The 17,705-nt window shown below is 43.6% G+C and overlaps 1 protein-coding gene across 1 annotated transcript in view; it reads left to right on the top strand.

The window, feature by feature from the left end:
* Positions 1-17,705, top strand: part of YTHDF2 (YTH N6-methyladenosine RNA binding protein F2) — a 43,052-nt gene that overhangs the window by 14,006 nt on the left and 11,341 nt on the right. The window contains exon 4 of the mRNA XM_073616207.1: positions 1,262-2,575. Within this exon, the coding sequence (XP_073472308.1) occupies positions 1,262-2,575 (1,314 nt within the window). The remainder of the gene's footprint in view (positions 1-1,261; positions 2,576-17,705) is intronic.

Here is a 17,705-nt window from a genome sequence, read left to right on the forward strand (position 1 = left end):
AGGTCTGAACTGCAGGCATGCTAGTTAAGAACCTGGACTCTACTACAAAGTCATGCCGTCATAGATGCATTGTTCTGCTGAAATATGCAAAGCTTTCCCTGAAAAAGACATTGTCTGCATGGCAGTATATGCTGCTTTCTAAAACCTCCATATGTTTGAGATTTGGTGCCTTTCCAGATGTGTAAGCTGCCCATTCCATATGCACTAATGCACCCCCATACCACCAGAGATGCAGGCTTTTGAACTGAGCGCTGATAAGCCAGAAGGTCTCTCTCCTCTTTACTCTGGAGGATGCAGTGACCATGTTTGCTAGAAAATGTCAAATTTCAATTAGTCTGACCACATAACAGTTTTAAACTTTGCTGCAGACCATTTAAATGAGCTTTGGCCAAGTGAGTATGGTGGCATTACAGGATCATGTTCAGATATGACTTTGAAATATGACTTTTAAATTTAGCGATTCAGAAATTGAACCTCAGCACATCTTTATATTACTCTGATTCTCTAAGATGCCCTTTCTATACCCAATCATGTTACTGACCTGTTGCAAAATGTTTTTCCAGCTCTTCCTAGTTGGTACCACTTTGCCAGCTTTTTGTTGCCCTGTCCCAAATTTTTTTTTTTTTTTTTTTGAGACCTGTTGCCATCGATTTTAAAGATCCTTTTTCTTCAAATGGTACATTTTCTCAGTTTAAATATTTGATATGTTTTTTATTTTCCGTTGTGAATAAAATATGGGTTTGAGATTTGTAAATCCATTGCATTCTGTTTGTAGATTTTACACAGCGTCCCAACTTTTTTGAAATTGGGGTTGTAGAAGGACTTTGTTATTTAGCTCAGATATTAAAACAAATCTGTTGGCACATGCAACCTAATAATTGGACATTCACATTGAGTGACTGTGGGTATCAATTGGCACTATGCATTTCTATGTGATTACATTACATTACTTTTTTTTTTTTTTTTTTCGTATTTCCAGACATCTAATTTTGTCAGGAAGGTATCGCCAACATCGGCTTATGTTTGAAATTCTCATAACTTTTCTTTGTCCTGCATGATGCTGCTGTTAAATGCAAGAAAATGTGCAGATTGGTAGATGGCACATAGAAAAAAGATATTTATAATAGGCCTTATATTGATATTGACATTTTGTACAATGTATCTCTCTATCTCTCCCCCCCCCCCCCCCCCCCCCCCTTTTACAAGTTCCTTTTTATGTCTGATGTTTACTACACTTAATGATTTTTCTTTTTTGTTGTAGAATAATGGCTACACTGCCTTGTCAGACTCGTACCTTCCTAGTTATTATGGTCCAGCCATTGGATTCTCCTACTCTTTGAATGATGCCGCCTGGTCTACTGGAGGGGACCCGCCACCAACCATGCCTTTTCTTGCCTCCTATGGACAGTTGGGCAGCGGTGAGCCCCACTTTTTACCAGATGCCATGTTTGGACCTCTAAGCAGTGCCCCTTTTTTGGGACAACCTGGATTTAACTTTTTTCCTAGTAGCATGGACTTTTCAGCCTGGGGTAGTGGAGGAAGCTCTCCTGGTGCATCTGCTCCTAGTTCTGGTTATGGTGGTAGCTATGCATTTGCTCCAAGCACTTTGGGAGGAGCTGTTTTGGATGAACAGACCAGTTTTGGTGGTGGCAAAGCAGTTGGCAGTCTAGAGCAGAGCATGGGGGCATTAAAACTGGGAGAAGGAAATGGTATCAAAACAAGTGTAAACCTCCCACCTGCAACCATCGCTCCACCAAAGCAGGCATCTTGGGCGGACATTGCCAGTAAACCTGCCAAGCAGAATATTGGAAAGGCTCTTCCTCCACCAGTGAAGCACAACATGGAAATTGGAACTTGGGAAAACAAAGCGCCCTCCAATAGCTGCCAACCACCATCGCCTCCAGTGGCACAACAGCCTACAGTGACTCCATCTTCACATGCTCCTGCACGTTGGTCAGCACCACGCAATCGAGGTTCAGAGCAAACTCAGGCCTCACATATTTCATCGGACCCTCATCCTGTTTTGGAGAAACTGCGTTCACTCAATAACTATAACCCCAAGGATTTTGACTGCAACCCAAAATTTGGACGTGTGTTTATTGTTAAAAGTTACTCAGAAGATGACATACATCGATCCATCAAATACAATGTCTGGTGCTCCACTGAGCACGGCAATAAACGCCTGGATGCAGCTTATCGTTCCCTTAATGGCAAAGGTCCAGTGTACTTGCTTTTCAGTGTTAATGGTAGTGGTCACTTCTGTGGTGTGGCAGAAATGAAATCTGCTGTAGACTATAATACCTGCGCAGGTGTATGGTCTCAGGACAAATGGAAGGGACGTTTTGATGTACGTTGGGTCTTTGTTAAAGATGTTCCCAATGGGCAGCTACGCCACATCAGATTAGAGAACAATGAGAATAAGCCTGTTACCAACTCTCGGGACACTCAAGAGGTTCCTTTGGAAAAGGCTCGCCAGGTTCTCCGGATCATAGCTAGCTACAAACATACCACTTCCATATTTGATGACTTTTCGCATTATGAGAAGAGGCAAGAGGAGGAAGACAGTATCAAAAAGGTACTCCCTCCTACTTCAAACTTTAGTTTTTGACCTTTTTGTGCTTGAGATTTGTTTGAATTTTCCTGCAAATTAGCTTGCTTATAGGAGAAATGTAAATTTGCATAATCTTTAGGAGTGGGTGAATTTTAGTATTGCACTTAAAATATTAAAGGTTTGGGGTGGTTTTTATTTTTAATAAATAACAAGCATGTTATACTTGTGCCTGCTCTGTGCAGTCCCGATCCTCCTCTTAGGTCCTTCACCGACACTCTAGGCCCCTCCCTATTGCCCCCATAGCAAGCAGCTTGCTATAGGGTTCCCTGAGCAGGCTCTCTCCTCAGCTGCTTATGTGTCCATTCACACACACCATTGCTGGACCCTGTCCCCGCTTCCTTGTTGGTTCACTGGTTCTGGCTGACATTAGTGGGATCCAGTGGCTACCGCTGCTGTCTCAGCCAATGAAGAAAAGACACGGGTGGGCCGAAGCTCTTGTGCACATCACTGGATCAAGATGGGTCTCGGGTAAGTTTTAGGGGGGACTGGGGGCGCTGCTGCACACAGGTTTTTAGAATGCATGATGGTTAAAAACCTTGAACCTTTAAAACCACTTTAAGACCGCCTTTTCATGTGACAAATCAACTGTTGGTAAGAATTTAAAATTCTAGTCTGCGTTATACACTAGACACTTTGTTTTTAAGCCCTTCTCAAAAATCCCTCTGTCAGATGCTGTAAAGTAGCAATGCGATCAAGTAAAACCTGTGCCTTAGGGCTTTTTCACACGGGCGGACCCCGCCAGTGGATCTGCCTGCTCAGCGGGTGATCTGTCCGCTGGTCCCCGCTAAGCAGGTGGAAGACAGGTTTGTGTCCACTCCAATTATGCACAGCGGACACAGCCTACTTTTTCTCTATGGGAGGTTGGATGTAAATGTACTTCCTGTTCGTTTAAATCCAACTGTTGTCCAAGCCCCCCACCCCATTAGTTTTTAGCAGATCGGATGTCGGCGGGTGTAAACAGACACATGCCCTTTTACATCTGCCACTCCATAGAGGGTAGTGGATGGTCTGATCAGGTCCGCCTACAGAAAAAACAGGCAGACCCAATCGGTCCGTCCATGTGCAAGAGCCCTAAATTTGCAAGCAGGGAGGTTTTGCAGAACAGACCTAATATCTCTCTTGCAATAATGGCTTCTTACCTTCCTGTTTGCAAACTACTGAATATATGCTAAATGGTGAATGCCTGCCAGAAAGAAATAACTCATGCCTATTCAAGTTGGCAGAAGATGGTGAACTAAAAAGAAGCTGCTGAGGGTGTTTGTGGACAATGCAATGCTGGAGGAGAGGAGTATTTGCAATCTTTAATTCTGCTTTAAATGAGCATCTGTTTAGTTTCAGTGCTAAATTTTGGCTGTATGCTTTTTAGGATTTCAGCTCAGGGGCCAAAAATACACAAAATCTATTGTACATACTTTGCTAATTGAGAGGTAGCCAAGTTTGCATCTTATAATGGGGCAGATTTGCTCTAAATGTAATCCTCTTGCTGCCTCAGATCACTTTGAGTTTAGAGCTGGCATACCCTACACACTCTAGCCAAGGAACAAGCTGATCAGGCAGAGCCTATGCTTAATCGGCTCCAACAGAGTGATGTTAGGGGTCTAGGACACGTGATGTCTCCCTAAAGTGAACCTGTCAACTACACTATGCCCCCTTGCAATAGCTATAAAGTTAACAAATTTAAAAAAAAAAAAAAAAAAAATTCTGTGTTGGGGTCTACAGCATATCTAGTTTCTGTTAAAGGAGAAGTCCAGCCTGCGCTTCTCCTAAGGATCACAGGAGTGCAATTCGTTTTGCATTCCTGTGACCCACTTTCAGCGGAGAGCGGTCTGGATCGCCAGCGGGTGCCACCAACACTTTTTTGATGCTGTTGCCTTGGAAAGGCAGATGGCAGGAGTGAAAATTGTGGAACCGCCCTATTCTGGTAATCTTAATCCCATCCTTGGTGTCAGAAAGGCTTAATTTATGTTCTTTGACTTACATGACTGAAGGTGTGAACTGCTGTCAAAATGCAGGGATTAAAGAGAAGTATGGCTTCCGGGAAAAAAAACAAAACTTTTTTTATGCTCACCTAGGTGGATTCAGCATCCAGCTGACGCTGCATCAGTCCCCCTGCGGGCTCTGTAGTGAGAACTGAGCGATCAAACACTGCCGATTATTCAGTTCTCCTCTGAGCTGAGAGCCATGACTGTCAGGGCTGTGGGGGGTCGGCGGTCTAGTTGCTGGCTCAGGCTCTTGGCAGATGACTAAAAAGCTGAGCTAGGTGCCGATCCAGACTGCTGGGTGGATCCTGCTCATATGGTTGAAATCTTTCCAGAGCCTAGACCGGCTCTGTGACGTCAGCCGACAGTGGGCTTCAGCTCAGTCAGCTGAAAACGGAACAAACTGGACGCTTTGGTGTTCCACGGGAGAAGTATAGCCTCCTTTTTTAATGATGATAAAAATGCCATATGTCAGACAGATGATTTTGACAGTCCCCACCACTGTTCAACGATGGTTATTCCAGTTTTGATGTAGATGGCCTCTTGTGAACCAGTTGACCTCTGTGTCCAAAATAAAGGGCACAGGGATGCAATGTTAACGTGGGAGTAAACTCCCATGCATGATTTTTTTTTAACTATAGGTAAGCCTATAATAAGGCTTACCTATAGGCACTATAAAGATCTCCTAAATGTGCACCATTTAGGAGACATTTACTGTCCCATGCAGCCAATGATGTCACTGGCGTGTGCGTTTTTAAGGAAAGGCATACCTGTGCTGTAAACGACAGCTCCGGTGAGGAAATGACATTGCGGCTCCGGCCACTCACACAGCCGGAGTCCGCAAACCTGGAAGGAAGACCAGGTGAGGATAGAAGCTCCTTCAGCAGCGACAGCGAAACGCTGGAAGGCTTCTTTTTCAGTTAATGTGAATGTTAACCCTCACATGTGTTCAATGAAGTGAACAGCCTCAGATGATACAGATTTTGTTTTACATGTATATCTGCTGTCTTCAGCTTTAAATAATGTTTAGAAAGTGCACATCGTGTTAGAATTTTCACTCCATTCAGCTGTAGCAGTGTAGTGTTGGATTACACTGAGAGACAGCTAATTGGAGGAAAGGCACCCCCCCCCCTTTTCATATAGGCAGAGACTTTCAGAGCTGTCCTGTGCGTAAAGCAGCTTTCTGTCAATCTTTAGCACCCACCCTAACACAATTCAGCCTGGTTTTATCACATGTCAGAGAAATGATCAGATATGCTGATAACAGAAGACAGGAGCAGGAGACAGACACCGGACTTGGTGAAGAGATAGAAGAAAACCCTGCAGATATGTGCCCAGCTAAAATTTTATGAATCGGGTTTACATCTACTAGAGCTGCACGATTCTGGCTAAAATGAGAATCACTATTTTATGCTTAGAATGAAGATCATGATTCTCGCGGCGTAACATCTTTCACATTCTAAAAAAAAAATTGGGCTAACTTTACTGTTTTTTTTTTTTTTTTTTTTTATTCATTAAAATGTATTTTATATTTAAAAATTTCAGTTGAAAGACTGCTGCGCAAATACTGTGACATAAAATATTTCAACCGCCATTTTATTCTCTAAGGTCTCTGCTAAAAAAATTATATAATGTTTGGGGGTTCCAAGTAATTTTCTAGCTAAAAATACAGATTTTAACTTTTAAGCAACAAATGTCAGAAAAAGGTTTAGTCTACTCTTTAAGTGGTTAAACTTCCCTTCATTTAAAGACTAAGTTCATCCCTTTGATCCAAGCACAAAATATTTACAATGTATCCATCTCTAATGATGAGATAAACTTGGCAGGCTGCCTGGATTGTGTGTGTGTGTGTGTGTGTTGGGTTTTTTTTTTTTTTTTTTTTTTTTTTTTTTTTTTTTTTGTCAGATGTGAGCAGAGAACTTTCTGTACTTTCACAGAATCGGGAAATGCTGTTTTAAGATCCAGAGGAGAGTAGAATGTGACTTTCGATTCTTAACAATCGTGCAGCTCTAACTAGAGAGCTAAATGCCCAATAAGCCAGTCATCACTGGAAGCCCCACTGCAAGGGATAATTTTTAGAGGTTGGTTATAAGAATATATAATGGGCGTATGAGTGAATTTTGAAGTATGTTATGCTTTTTTACACAGCATGGATTACCGTCCCTCCTTTTGGCTAAATGAAGCTTGTAGGCAGAACATAAAATGAGGACCTTTACACCGTTGTTTCTGCCCTCCATGCACACACCCTCGTTTTAATTAAAGGGTTTGCAATCCTACCTTATGCTTTGCTGCCAGCCCCACTGTTTTAAGCTGCCATCCCGCACTATGTAATTGTTGGTTAAAATTGATGCCTCTAAATATCTTTATTGGTCTATCTTCAGGCCGGTCATCTGACTCCCGGCCGCACTAAACTCCGATCCAGGGCTTTAGCGGGAGGGGCCGAGCTCTCCCTCTGACATCAACTGGGAGGTCACGTGACCACCAAGCTGGCTGCTTGGCCCCTCCCGCTGTAGCCCTGGATCGGAGTAGCAGAGCAGCCTGGAGTTGTGTGACTAGCCTAAAGTTGCATCACCAAAAAAATATTTAGAGGCATCAATTTTAACCAACAAAGTTATTTAGAGGCTATATTTCTAACAAACCCCTTACTTTCACAGTGCAGGATGGCAACTTGAAAGAAGGGCTGGCGAGGGGTGGGTGGAGACAGACTGACTCCCGAGCTGGCAGGGAGGGGAGAGAAGAGAGAGAGGAGTGATATATCCATGTGTTATGCGTTCCATTGTTCTTTTTTGAAAAGGAACTACGCTCTTGTATCATCATAAATTACATACTCCTAAATCTGTGTGTATGTATTCGCACCAGCGACCCTTTTTGCTGCTAGGTGAAAGTGCCAACCACTATGTGTTAAAAAAAAAAAAAAAATACATAAATTGTGAAGTCCATGTATAGATCCCACATGTGAATAACATCCTCAGTGGAGTGTAGGAAAGGTTCCTCTCCACTGCATGCACACACAGAGCACTCACCAGACTTAATTGACCCCTATTACAAATTACGCATATGGTAAAATCCAAGATGTCATAGGAATGAATCCAAACCGCTATCTCTCTGTCTCTCTGTAATAGGGGTCAATTAAGTCTGGTGAGTGCTCTGTGTGTGCATGCAGTGGAGAGGAACCTTTCCTACACTCCACTGAGGATGTTATTCACATGTGGGATCTATACATGGACTTCACAATTTATGTATTTTTTTTTTTTTTATAATTCTAAATATATGTATGTCTGTCTCAGGGATATTCAATTTGTGGACCTCCAGCTGTTGCAAAACTACAAGTCCCATCATGCCTCTGCCTCTGTGTGTCATGCTTGTGGCTGTCAGTCTGGCTATGCCTCATGGGACTTGTAGTTCTGCAACAGCTGGAGGTCCGCTAATTGCATATGTATGTGTATCTGCTCGCTGTTGCAGGCAACGATCATGGGAGTCGTGACAATGCACACGCTGCCTGAGTGAGCACTCACTGTTACTGCACAGCGCTCTGCCCATTCCTCCAAGCAGCTCCATGTCTGGAGTGGGAGAGTGGAGGAAAGTCAGCTGACGGGTCAGTCGAGTGAAAGGGGGAGCTCTCCCCTTTGTGAGCAGATGTGCAGACAGTGTCCCTATGTCAGGAGAAGTGTTACTGGAGGCACTGTGAGTCCAGACTGAGAGCAAGGAGGAGGAATCCACTGAAAAGAGAAGGTGAGTGCTAATGTCACCATTCCCTCCCCCGCCATCTCTCTGCCACTAATCCCAAGGGGATTTAAGGGTACTCTGGTGGTACTGTTTTGGATCTTCTCGAGTGCCCCCCTTGGATTAGTAAGGTCGGTAGCAGAACTACCAGGGTCTCAAAGGTCGCACTGGGCCCTGGCGTTCCACCACCATGTGGGGGCCTCAAGATGGCACGAGGTGGCCCGCATGCAGAACATGAGAAAGGGCCCTGGGATGGGGTCGGGGGGTCCTTTATGGTTTCTTGCACCGGGGCCCTGAAGGTTGTAGTTAAGCCTCTGACTCCCAGCGTACTCTAAAGCAGTTAAAATAACTCTTATTTGATCCCCCGTCTTACAAGTGCCCCACTGTAAATGCTTATTAAAAAATATGTAGCTGTGTACTGTATTTCATAGCGGCGCTCACGTGACTGTCCGCCACTCTCCTTCTCCTTACGATCTGAAAACCACAGCAGGAGGGGCCGAGAATCTCCCGCTGATGTCAGCTGGGAGGAGAGCGGAGGGCAGTCCCGTGAGCGCCTCTATGAAATACGGTATACAGCTACATATTTTTTGAAAAGCATGTACAGTGGGGCTCGTAATGTAAATCAGAGGATTGAATAAGTGTTATTTTAACCGCTTTTAAGTAGAGTACGCTGGGAGCGTTCTCCCAGGGGCGGCAGGGCACGCCTAGATGACTTAATTCGACCAATCGCGATGCAGCTGTTCTCTGCATTGATGCAGAATCGTTTAAGGCTGCGTCGCAATTCATTGATTAGACTATTTTCAACACCCTTAATACTAGCACATTATGCAATTGCCTTTTCAGGTTTAAAAAAAAAAACAGAGCAGTTTACTACCGCTTTTAACCACTTGCCAACCACATAGCTAAATGGCAGCTACAGCGCGGCCGGCTAGTTGAATGACGTTGTCATATGACGGTGTCCCGTGATCTTGTCTGCTGTGGGGCGTGGGTGGCACGCTCTGTCATCGCAGTGTCCGGAGGATTGAAATCGACGGCTCTTTACCACGTGATCAGCTGTGTCCAATCACAGCTGATCAGATGTCAACAGAAGCCAGATTTTGGCACTCCTTTCCTCATGCTGAGGATTGGAGAAGAGAGCAGATAACCAGTTTCTCTAAAAGGGACATATACAGTCATGGCTGAAATTGTTGGCACCCCAGAAATTTTTCCAGAAAATCAAGTATTTCTCACAGAAAAGTATTGCAGTAACACATGTTTTGCTATACACATGTTTATTCCCTCTGTGTGTATTGGAACAAAACAAAAAAAGAGGGAAAAAAAGCAAATTGGACATAATGTCACACAACTCCAAAAATGGGCTGGTCAAAATTCGCACCCTTAACTTAATATTTGGTTGCACACCCTTTGGAGAAAATAACTGAAATCAGTCGCTTCCTATAACCATCAATAAGCTTCTTACACCTCTCACCTGGAATTTTTGGACCACTCTTCCTTTGCAAACTGCTCCAGGTCTCTTATTGGAAGGGCACTTTTTCCCAACAGCAATTTTAAGATCTCTCCACAGGTGTTCAATGGGATTTAGATCTGGACTCATTGCTGGCCACTTGAGAACTCTCCAGCGCTTTGTTGACATCCATTTACTGGGTGCTTTTTGACGTATGTTTGGGGTCATTGTCCTGCTGGGCTCTACAGTGCGACCCAAAATCCTTTGGTAATCCTCAGATTTCATGATGCCTTGCACACATTCAAGGCACCCAGTGCCAGAGGCAGCAAAACACCTTTGAACCTCCTCCATATTTCGCAGTAGGTACTGTGTTCTTTTCTTTGTAGGCCTCATTCTGTTTTCGGTAAACAGTAGAATGATGTGCTTTACCAAAAAGCTCTATCTTGGTCTCATCTGTCCACAAGACATTTTCCCAGAAGGATTTTGGCTTACTTAAGTACATTTTGGCAAACTGTAGTCTTTTTTTGTGTGTCTGTCAGCAGTGGGGTCCTCCTGGGTCTCCTGCCATAGCATTTCATTTAAATGTCGACGGATAGTTCGTGCTGACACTGATGCTCCCTGAGCCTGTAGGACAACTTGAATTTCTTTTGGAACTTGTTTGGGGCTGCTTATCCACCATCCGGACTATCCTGCGTTGCAACCTTTCATCAGTTTTTCTCTTCTATCCACGCCAAGAGAGATTAGCTACAGTGCCATGGGTTGCAAACTTGATAATGTTGCGCACTGTGGACAAAGGCAAATCTAGATCTCTGGAGATGGACTTGTAACCTTGAGATTGTTGATGTTTTTCCACAACTTTGGTTCTCAAGTCCTTAGACCGTTCTCAGTCTTTCTGTTGTCCATGCTTAGTGTGGCACACACAGACACACAATGCAAAGACTTAGGCCCCTTTCACACTTATACGACTTCAAAGTCGCACGATTTTGCCACGATTTTACCACTATTTTACCACTATTTTGCCGCGATTTGGGAGCAGTGCTACTTTGTACGACTTTGCCACAACTTTGGCATTAACCATTCTCAGCTTGTGCTTACAAAGTAGTGCTGAAATCGTGTCTATATTATTCAGGTACGATTTGCATGCTACTTGAGGGTTTAACATTGAGGTCTATGGAGTACAAATCATATGGAAGTTGGACCAAAGTAGTGCAGGGACTACTTTGAAGTTGGCACGACTTAAAGTCATGCCAATATGAATGGTAGTCATTGAAAATCATGGAGAATGACTTGTCATACGATTTTGCAGTACAAAATCGTGGGACAAGTCGTATAAGTGTGAAAGGGGCCTAAGTGAACTTCTCTCCTTTTTTATCTGCTTTCAGGTGTGATTTTTATATTGCCCACACCCGTTACTTGCCCCAGGTGACTTTAAAGGAGCATCACATGCTTGAAACAATCTTATTTATCCACAGTTTTGAAAGGGTGCCGAGTATTTTGACCAGCCCATTTTTGGAATTGTGTGGCATTATGTCCAATTTGCTTTTTTTCCTCCCTTTTTTTTTTTTTTGTTCCAATACACACAAAGGGAATAAACGTGTATAGCAAAACATGTTACTGCAATACTTTTTCTGTGAGAAATACTTGATTTTCTGGAAAAATTTCTGGGGTGCCAACAATTTTGGCCATGACTGTACATGATTATCAGTGTCCTGATTATTGGTGCTGCCAATCAGAGCAGTTTCATCGGTGAAGGAGAAAAATTACCTGTTTTGGAAAATTTTATAACAAACTATGAAAATGTTTGAAAATTTTGAGTCTAAAAAAACTCTGAAAAAAGTTTATTTAGCAAAAAATTTAAAACTCATTGGTGATTTAAATGCCACCAAAAGAGAGCTCCATTTGTGTGAAAAACATAAAATTTTCATTTGGGTAAAGTGATGCATGACAGCCCAATTCAAAGTGTGACGGTGCTGAAAATTGGCCTGGGCTGGAAGGGGGTAAAGGTGCCCAGTAGGCAAGTGGTTAAATGAGAAGCATGGCCAGGGCTTTTTTGGCCTTCTCCTGTGACCCAGATTCAGCTGACCGTGGACAAATAGAACTATCTTTTGGCTGTTGTTGTTATTATTATTATTATTATTATTATTATTATTCAGGATTTATATAGCGCCGACAGTTTATGCAGTGCTTTACAACATTAGGGCAGACAATACAAGTACAATATAATTCAATACAGGAGGAATCAGAGGGCCCTGCTCGTTAGAGCTTACAATCTAGGAGGGAGGGTCAAGTTATACAAAAGGGTAATAGCTGTGGGGGATGATCTAATGGAGAAAATAGTGAAGTTGTTAGATGGAGGCAGGATAGGCTTCTCTGAAGAGGAAAGTTTTCAGGGATTGCCTAAAGGTGGATAAATTTGGAGACAGTCTGACAGATTGGGGTAGCGAATTCATGGGCTGTCATTGGCTGAAATCAGCTGCAAAACGTGTGCTGTGTCCAATCACAGCACAGATCGGCAGGGGGTGCGCATGATGTACAGGTACAGCTCCCACCCTGGAGCTGCTGCCCGCTCGTAGTACTACTACTGTGGGCAAGCGGTTGAAGATCCATGGGATGAGTAATAATACTCTGTGTGTTCTGCTTCTCCCCTGTGTTTGATGGTCCTCAAGAAAAAAACAATTCAGTTTTCTGATGCAGCAATTGGCTGACAGTAGCTGGAAATGCTTTGACTCCAGTGGGTTCCATTCACCTGGGTCGCCTTTCCTCCATTGTTTCTCATACTTCAGAAGGCCTTTCTCCCTTGTTTTTGGATTTACCCAGGTGAATATTCTCCTGACTTGCTCCAGGATAGGCAGGTTATTTTCAGGCAAGTTATACCTTAGTGTTTGTCCCAGGGTCAGCTTGTCACAGGTCGCAGTAGAGCCCGAGCCTCAGCCTTATCAGATCTGTATTCCTCCTTGCAAATGTTGGTGAGCATATACAGTATCTCACAAGTGAGTGCACCCCTCACATTTTTGTAAATATTTTATTCTATCTTTTCATGTAACAACACTGAAGAAATGACACGTTTTTACAATGTAAAGTAGTGAGTGTACAGCTTGTATAACTGTAAATTTGCTGTCCCCTCAAAATAACTAAACACACAGCCATTAATGTTGAAACCGCTGGCAACAAAAGTGAAATATGTCCAAATTGGGCCCAATTAGCTATTTTCCCTCTCTGGGTGTCATGTGACGTGTTACAAGGTCTAAGGTGTGAATGGTGAGCAGGTGTTAAATTTGGTGTTATTGCTCTCACTCTCTCATACTTGTCACTGGAAGTTCAACATGGAACCTCATGGCAAAGAACTTCCTAAGGATCTGAAAAAAATAATTGTTGCTCTACATAAACATGGCCTAAGACAGTGATGGCGAACCTTGGCACCCCAGATGTTTTGGAACTGCATTTCCCATGATGCTCATGCACTCTGCAGTGTAGTTGAGGATCATGAGAAATGTAGTTCCAAAACATCTGGGGTGCCAAGGTTCACCATCACTGGCCTAGGCTCTAAGAAGGTTGCCAAGACCCTGAAACTGAGCTGCAGCACGGTGGCCCAGACCGTACAGCAGTTTGACAGGGGCGATTCCACTCAGAACAGGCCTCGCCATGTTCAACTAAAGAAGCTGAGTGCACGTGCCCAGCGTCATATCCAGAGGTTGTCTTTGGGAAATAGACGTATGAGTGCTGCCAGCATTATTGCAGAGGTTGAAGGGGTGGGGTCAGCCTGTCAGTGCTCAGACCATACGCCGCACACTGCATCAAATTGGTCTGCATGGCTGTCATTCCAGAAGAAAGCCTCTTCTAAAGATGCATAAGAAAGCCCGCAAACAGTTTGAAGACAAGCAGACTAAGGACATGGATTACTGGAACCATGTCCTGTGGTCTGATGAGACCAAGATAAACTTATTTGGTTCAGATGGTGTCAAGCGTGTGTGGCGGCAACCGGGTGAGGAGGAGTACAAAGATAAGTGTGTCTTGCTTACAGTCAAGCGCATGGTGGTGGGAGTGTCATGGTCTGGGGCTGCATGAGTGCTGCCAGCTACAGTTCATTGAGGGCACCATGAATGCCAACATGTACTGTAACATACTGAAGCAGAGCATGATCCCCGCCCTTCGGATACTGGGCCGCAGGGCAGTATTCCAACATAATGACCCCAAACGCATCTCCAAGATGACCACTGCCTTGCTAAAGAAGCTGAGAGTAAAGGTGATGGACTGGCCAAGCATGTCTCCAGACCTAAACCCTATTGAGCATCTGTGGGGCATCGTCAAATGGAAGGTGGAGGAGCACAAGGCCTCTAACATCCACCAGCTCTGTGATGTCGTCATGGAGGAGTGGAAGAGGACTCCAGTGGCAACCTGTGAAGCTCTGGTGAACTCCATGCCCAAAAGGGTTAAGGCAGTGCTGGAAAATAATGGTGGACACACAAAATATTGACACTTTGTGCCCAATTTAGACTTTTTCACTTAGGGGTGTGCTCACTTTTGTTGCCAGCGGTTTAGACATTAATGGCTGTGTGTGTTATTTTGAGGGGACAGCAAATTTCCACTGTTATACAAGCTGTACACTCACTACTTTACATTGTAGCAAAGTGTCATTTCTTCAGTGTTGTCACATGAAAAGATATAATAAAATATTTACAAAAATGAGAGGGGTGTACTCACTTTTGTGAGATACTGTATCTACCTTCTATCCCCTGCCTAATCCTTGTTTAGGACCCCTCATGTAACTTGCCTTACGGGTTATGCTGGCTCTGTGGAATCAAAACCTGGTTCTCGAAGGGTGTTCACATCAGCTAATGCTTCTTATAGACAGCAGTCTTTAAAATGTTTGAGTGTCTTTTATTAAAGTAGCTCTGAACCACATCTCAAAACTTGTTTTCTTAATTTGGACTCCTGGTGTACAAACCACTGACTCCAATTAGCTTTGTTTAAAGTGGTTCTAAGGGCAGAAGGTTTTTATCTTAATGCATTAAGATAAAAAAGCCTTGTGTGCAGCAGCCCCCCCCCCCCCCCCATACCTTCCTAGATCCATCGATGTTGCACGACAGTCGACTGTCCAGGTCCCACCCTTGGCTCCTGCTGCTGTCAGTGAGCCAATAAGGACAGAAAGGGGGGCAGGGCCGGACTGCGGCTCCATGTCTGCATGGACACAGAAAGCTGGGGCTCGGCTGCTCCCATAGCAAGCTGCTTGCTGTGGGGGCACTCAACAGTAGGGAGGGGCCAGGAGCACCGAAGAGGGACCCAAGAGGAGAATCTGGGCTGCTCTGTGCAAAACCTCTGTGCAAAACCACTGCACAGAGCAGGTAAGTACACCATGTTTTATTTTTATTGAAAAAAGACTTATCACTTTAAAGTAATTGGTCTATAGTGGTGTTTTTTTTTTTTTTTTCCCCTCCAGCACTGGTAATGTGTAATGGCTGGGTTCAATAAAGACCAACGTAATTAGAATTGTGTTTGTGTCATCAGCTTGATTGTAAACGATCACCTTGTGCTTTGTGTCTATAAGCTCAAACACATGGGAGTGAGTCCGCATAAGTACCCTCATAGAGGTTTTCTATGGGAGCACTCACCAGAGAGGAGGAGCCGGGAAAGCCAGTGGGGGACCTGAGAAAAGGAGGCTCGGGGCCGCTTTGTGCAATTCAATTCAAACAACTTCTAATATACTCTGAATTGTCTTTTCCATTAATCCTGAGTCTTGGGTGCACCTTTTAAAATAAAAACATTCTTGTAATGAAATGGTGTTTTTGTAAAGCCCCTCTTAAGAATCTCAACCCCACCCCATCTACCTTTGTTGCTAGTTTTTACTTAAAGCCATGGTCACAGGTTGGAAATGAGGGGTGGAAATTTTATATTTTGCCTAGGGTTGGGCTTAAACATGAATTGTCAAGCTACATTGAAGGGGTATGTATACATCTTTTCTCTGGCGCCCTTACAGAATTAACAACTTGAAGGTGAACGCTAGGCGCAAAAGTATTCTGCAGTATCCAGAAAGGATATAAATCCATTTTAGTGCACCAAATGCCTTAGCAAACCCAGATTTTGGCTTGTAAAGCAGTGATGACATCTTCACTGTGCTGTAAGTGACATCTATTCTGTTCTGCTTAGATTCAGCAGGGGATCTGTTTATGGATCCCCTGCTGATTTGTACCAGACGCCACTTGTCTGAAAGCACCTTAAATGTTCAGATTCTTGTATTAAATTTAATTAAAGTAATTCTTTTTAAGCTAAATAAGGGAGAACATATAAATCCATAGCTAAGCCGGCACATTGACTGAATAATTAGAAACGTGTAAGCCTAGTTGTGACTGATTCTCTTTTTAAGGAAGTATGCAGGCGTCTTGAAGCTTGTGAGATGCTTTGCTAGTGCTATATAAAGAATTGCTGTGATCATTACATCTGGCACTAGCATTTGCAATCTATTGCTGTTGTGAACTGAGTCTGAAAGGGTCTTAAAAGATTAGTCCACGCAAAAGCAATATTGAATAACTGGTTTGGTGGGTCATCCTTTTGGCTTTCTCTGTATTGGTTATGCCAGTGGCACCTGGCTTCCATAATCTGTCTGTTGCAACTTCTATTGCATACTCTATAACAGGGATCAAAGCGTTAAGTCCTGAGCTACTAGCCAGGCCTTAAAGTTTTGCCTTTAGTTATACTTTTTTTTTTTTTTCTTTAAGTTTTGGACAGTGGAGAGGGATTAGAGCATCTGTCAGTTTTTATTGCTTTCTGTGCCCCTTTTGAGGAGATTCACCCTCTCTATTTGTACTGTTTACCATTATCATTAAAAGTAAAAAGAGAACCTCAATTTTTGTGTTGTCCCCAGAGAAGTAATGGGAAATCTTTCAATTGGGAAACTAGTTCTTGTGAGCTGGGGGCCCCCAAAAAAATTCCATTCATTTTGCAGAGATATCCACTTGCTTCCTGTTTGGCTGTGGGACAGGAGGTGAAGAGAAATCTCCGCAATGGGTCAGATGGCCTTTATCTGAAATGAAGAAAAGTTTTTTTTGCCCATAGTTCTACTTTGCGTTACTCGCCACAAGTTGCCCCACCCAACCCCTACCCTGCCCCTAAACAATTACTTGTAAATTATCCCATGTAATGACACTGTTTAATGTTTTATGCAGAATTAAGTTACAAAAAATAACTTTACCAATATTAACATAAAGCATATCAGTGATATGCCTATCACTGCATGGGGATCACGGGAGGAGAGCCGGCCGGATGACAGGATCTCCCACAGCTTGAATCCTAAACGCCAGCTGCTGTCAAAGTCCTGCACCAGCTCCTATGATAGACGGCACACAGATTCAATTTCCTGGCATTGAACCAGTGTGCTGTCTATCGTAGGAGGTGGGACTTTGACAGTGGCCAGCCTTTCAGATCCATGTTGTGTCACAGCCAGAGATTGTGTTGCCCGGCAAGCTCTACTCCCAACAGTTTCCTGGCTAAACGCTTCTAGCAGAAGCGGTGCGGCCCTTTTTAGAATGCATCAGAGCGGCGGCAGGGAGGAAATTGCGCCCAAAACCAAACCAAACCCTTCTCCCAGAAGCGATTTAGCCAGGAAACTGTCAGCCCAGTCTGTCCCTGCTCCACACTCTCACTCAACTGATTTCCACTCACACGCGAGCAGAAATTTTGAGGGCTGCTCTATAATATAAAATAAATGAAAAATCCAAAAAGAACCGTGGGACCTCTTATGTCCACAGAAATTGTGCAGATCTTTCACCAGCAGAGTCCTTAAGATGAAGAAACTGTCAGTTGCAAGATTGTTCTGTGTCTAAAAAGAAACTAAAAAAATTTAGCTTAGCTTGTTACAAATCTCAACTCCTATAGCGTTGCCTCCTTAGCAATGATAATGTGTGATGACATTAAGTTTTGCTGTTTTCTTTGGCAGAGATGGGGGGAAAAAAAT

This window comes from Aquarana catesbeiana, linkage group LG02, assembly GCF_042186555.1.
Source record: "Aquarana catesbeiana isolate 2022-GZ linkage group LG02, ASM4218655v1, whole genome shotgun sequence".
Classification (NCBI taxonomy): domain Eukaryota; kingdom Metazoa; phylum Chordata; class Amphibia; order Anura; family Ranidae; genus Aquarana; species Aquarana catesbeiana.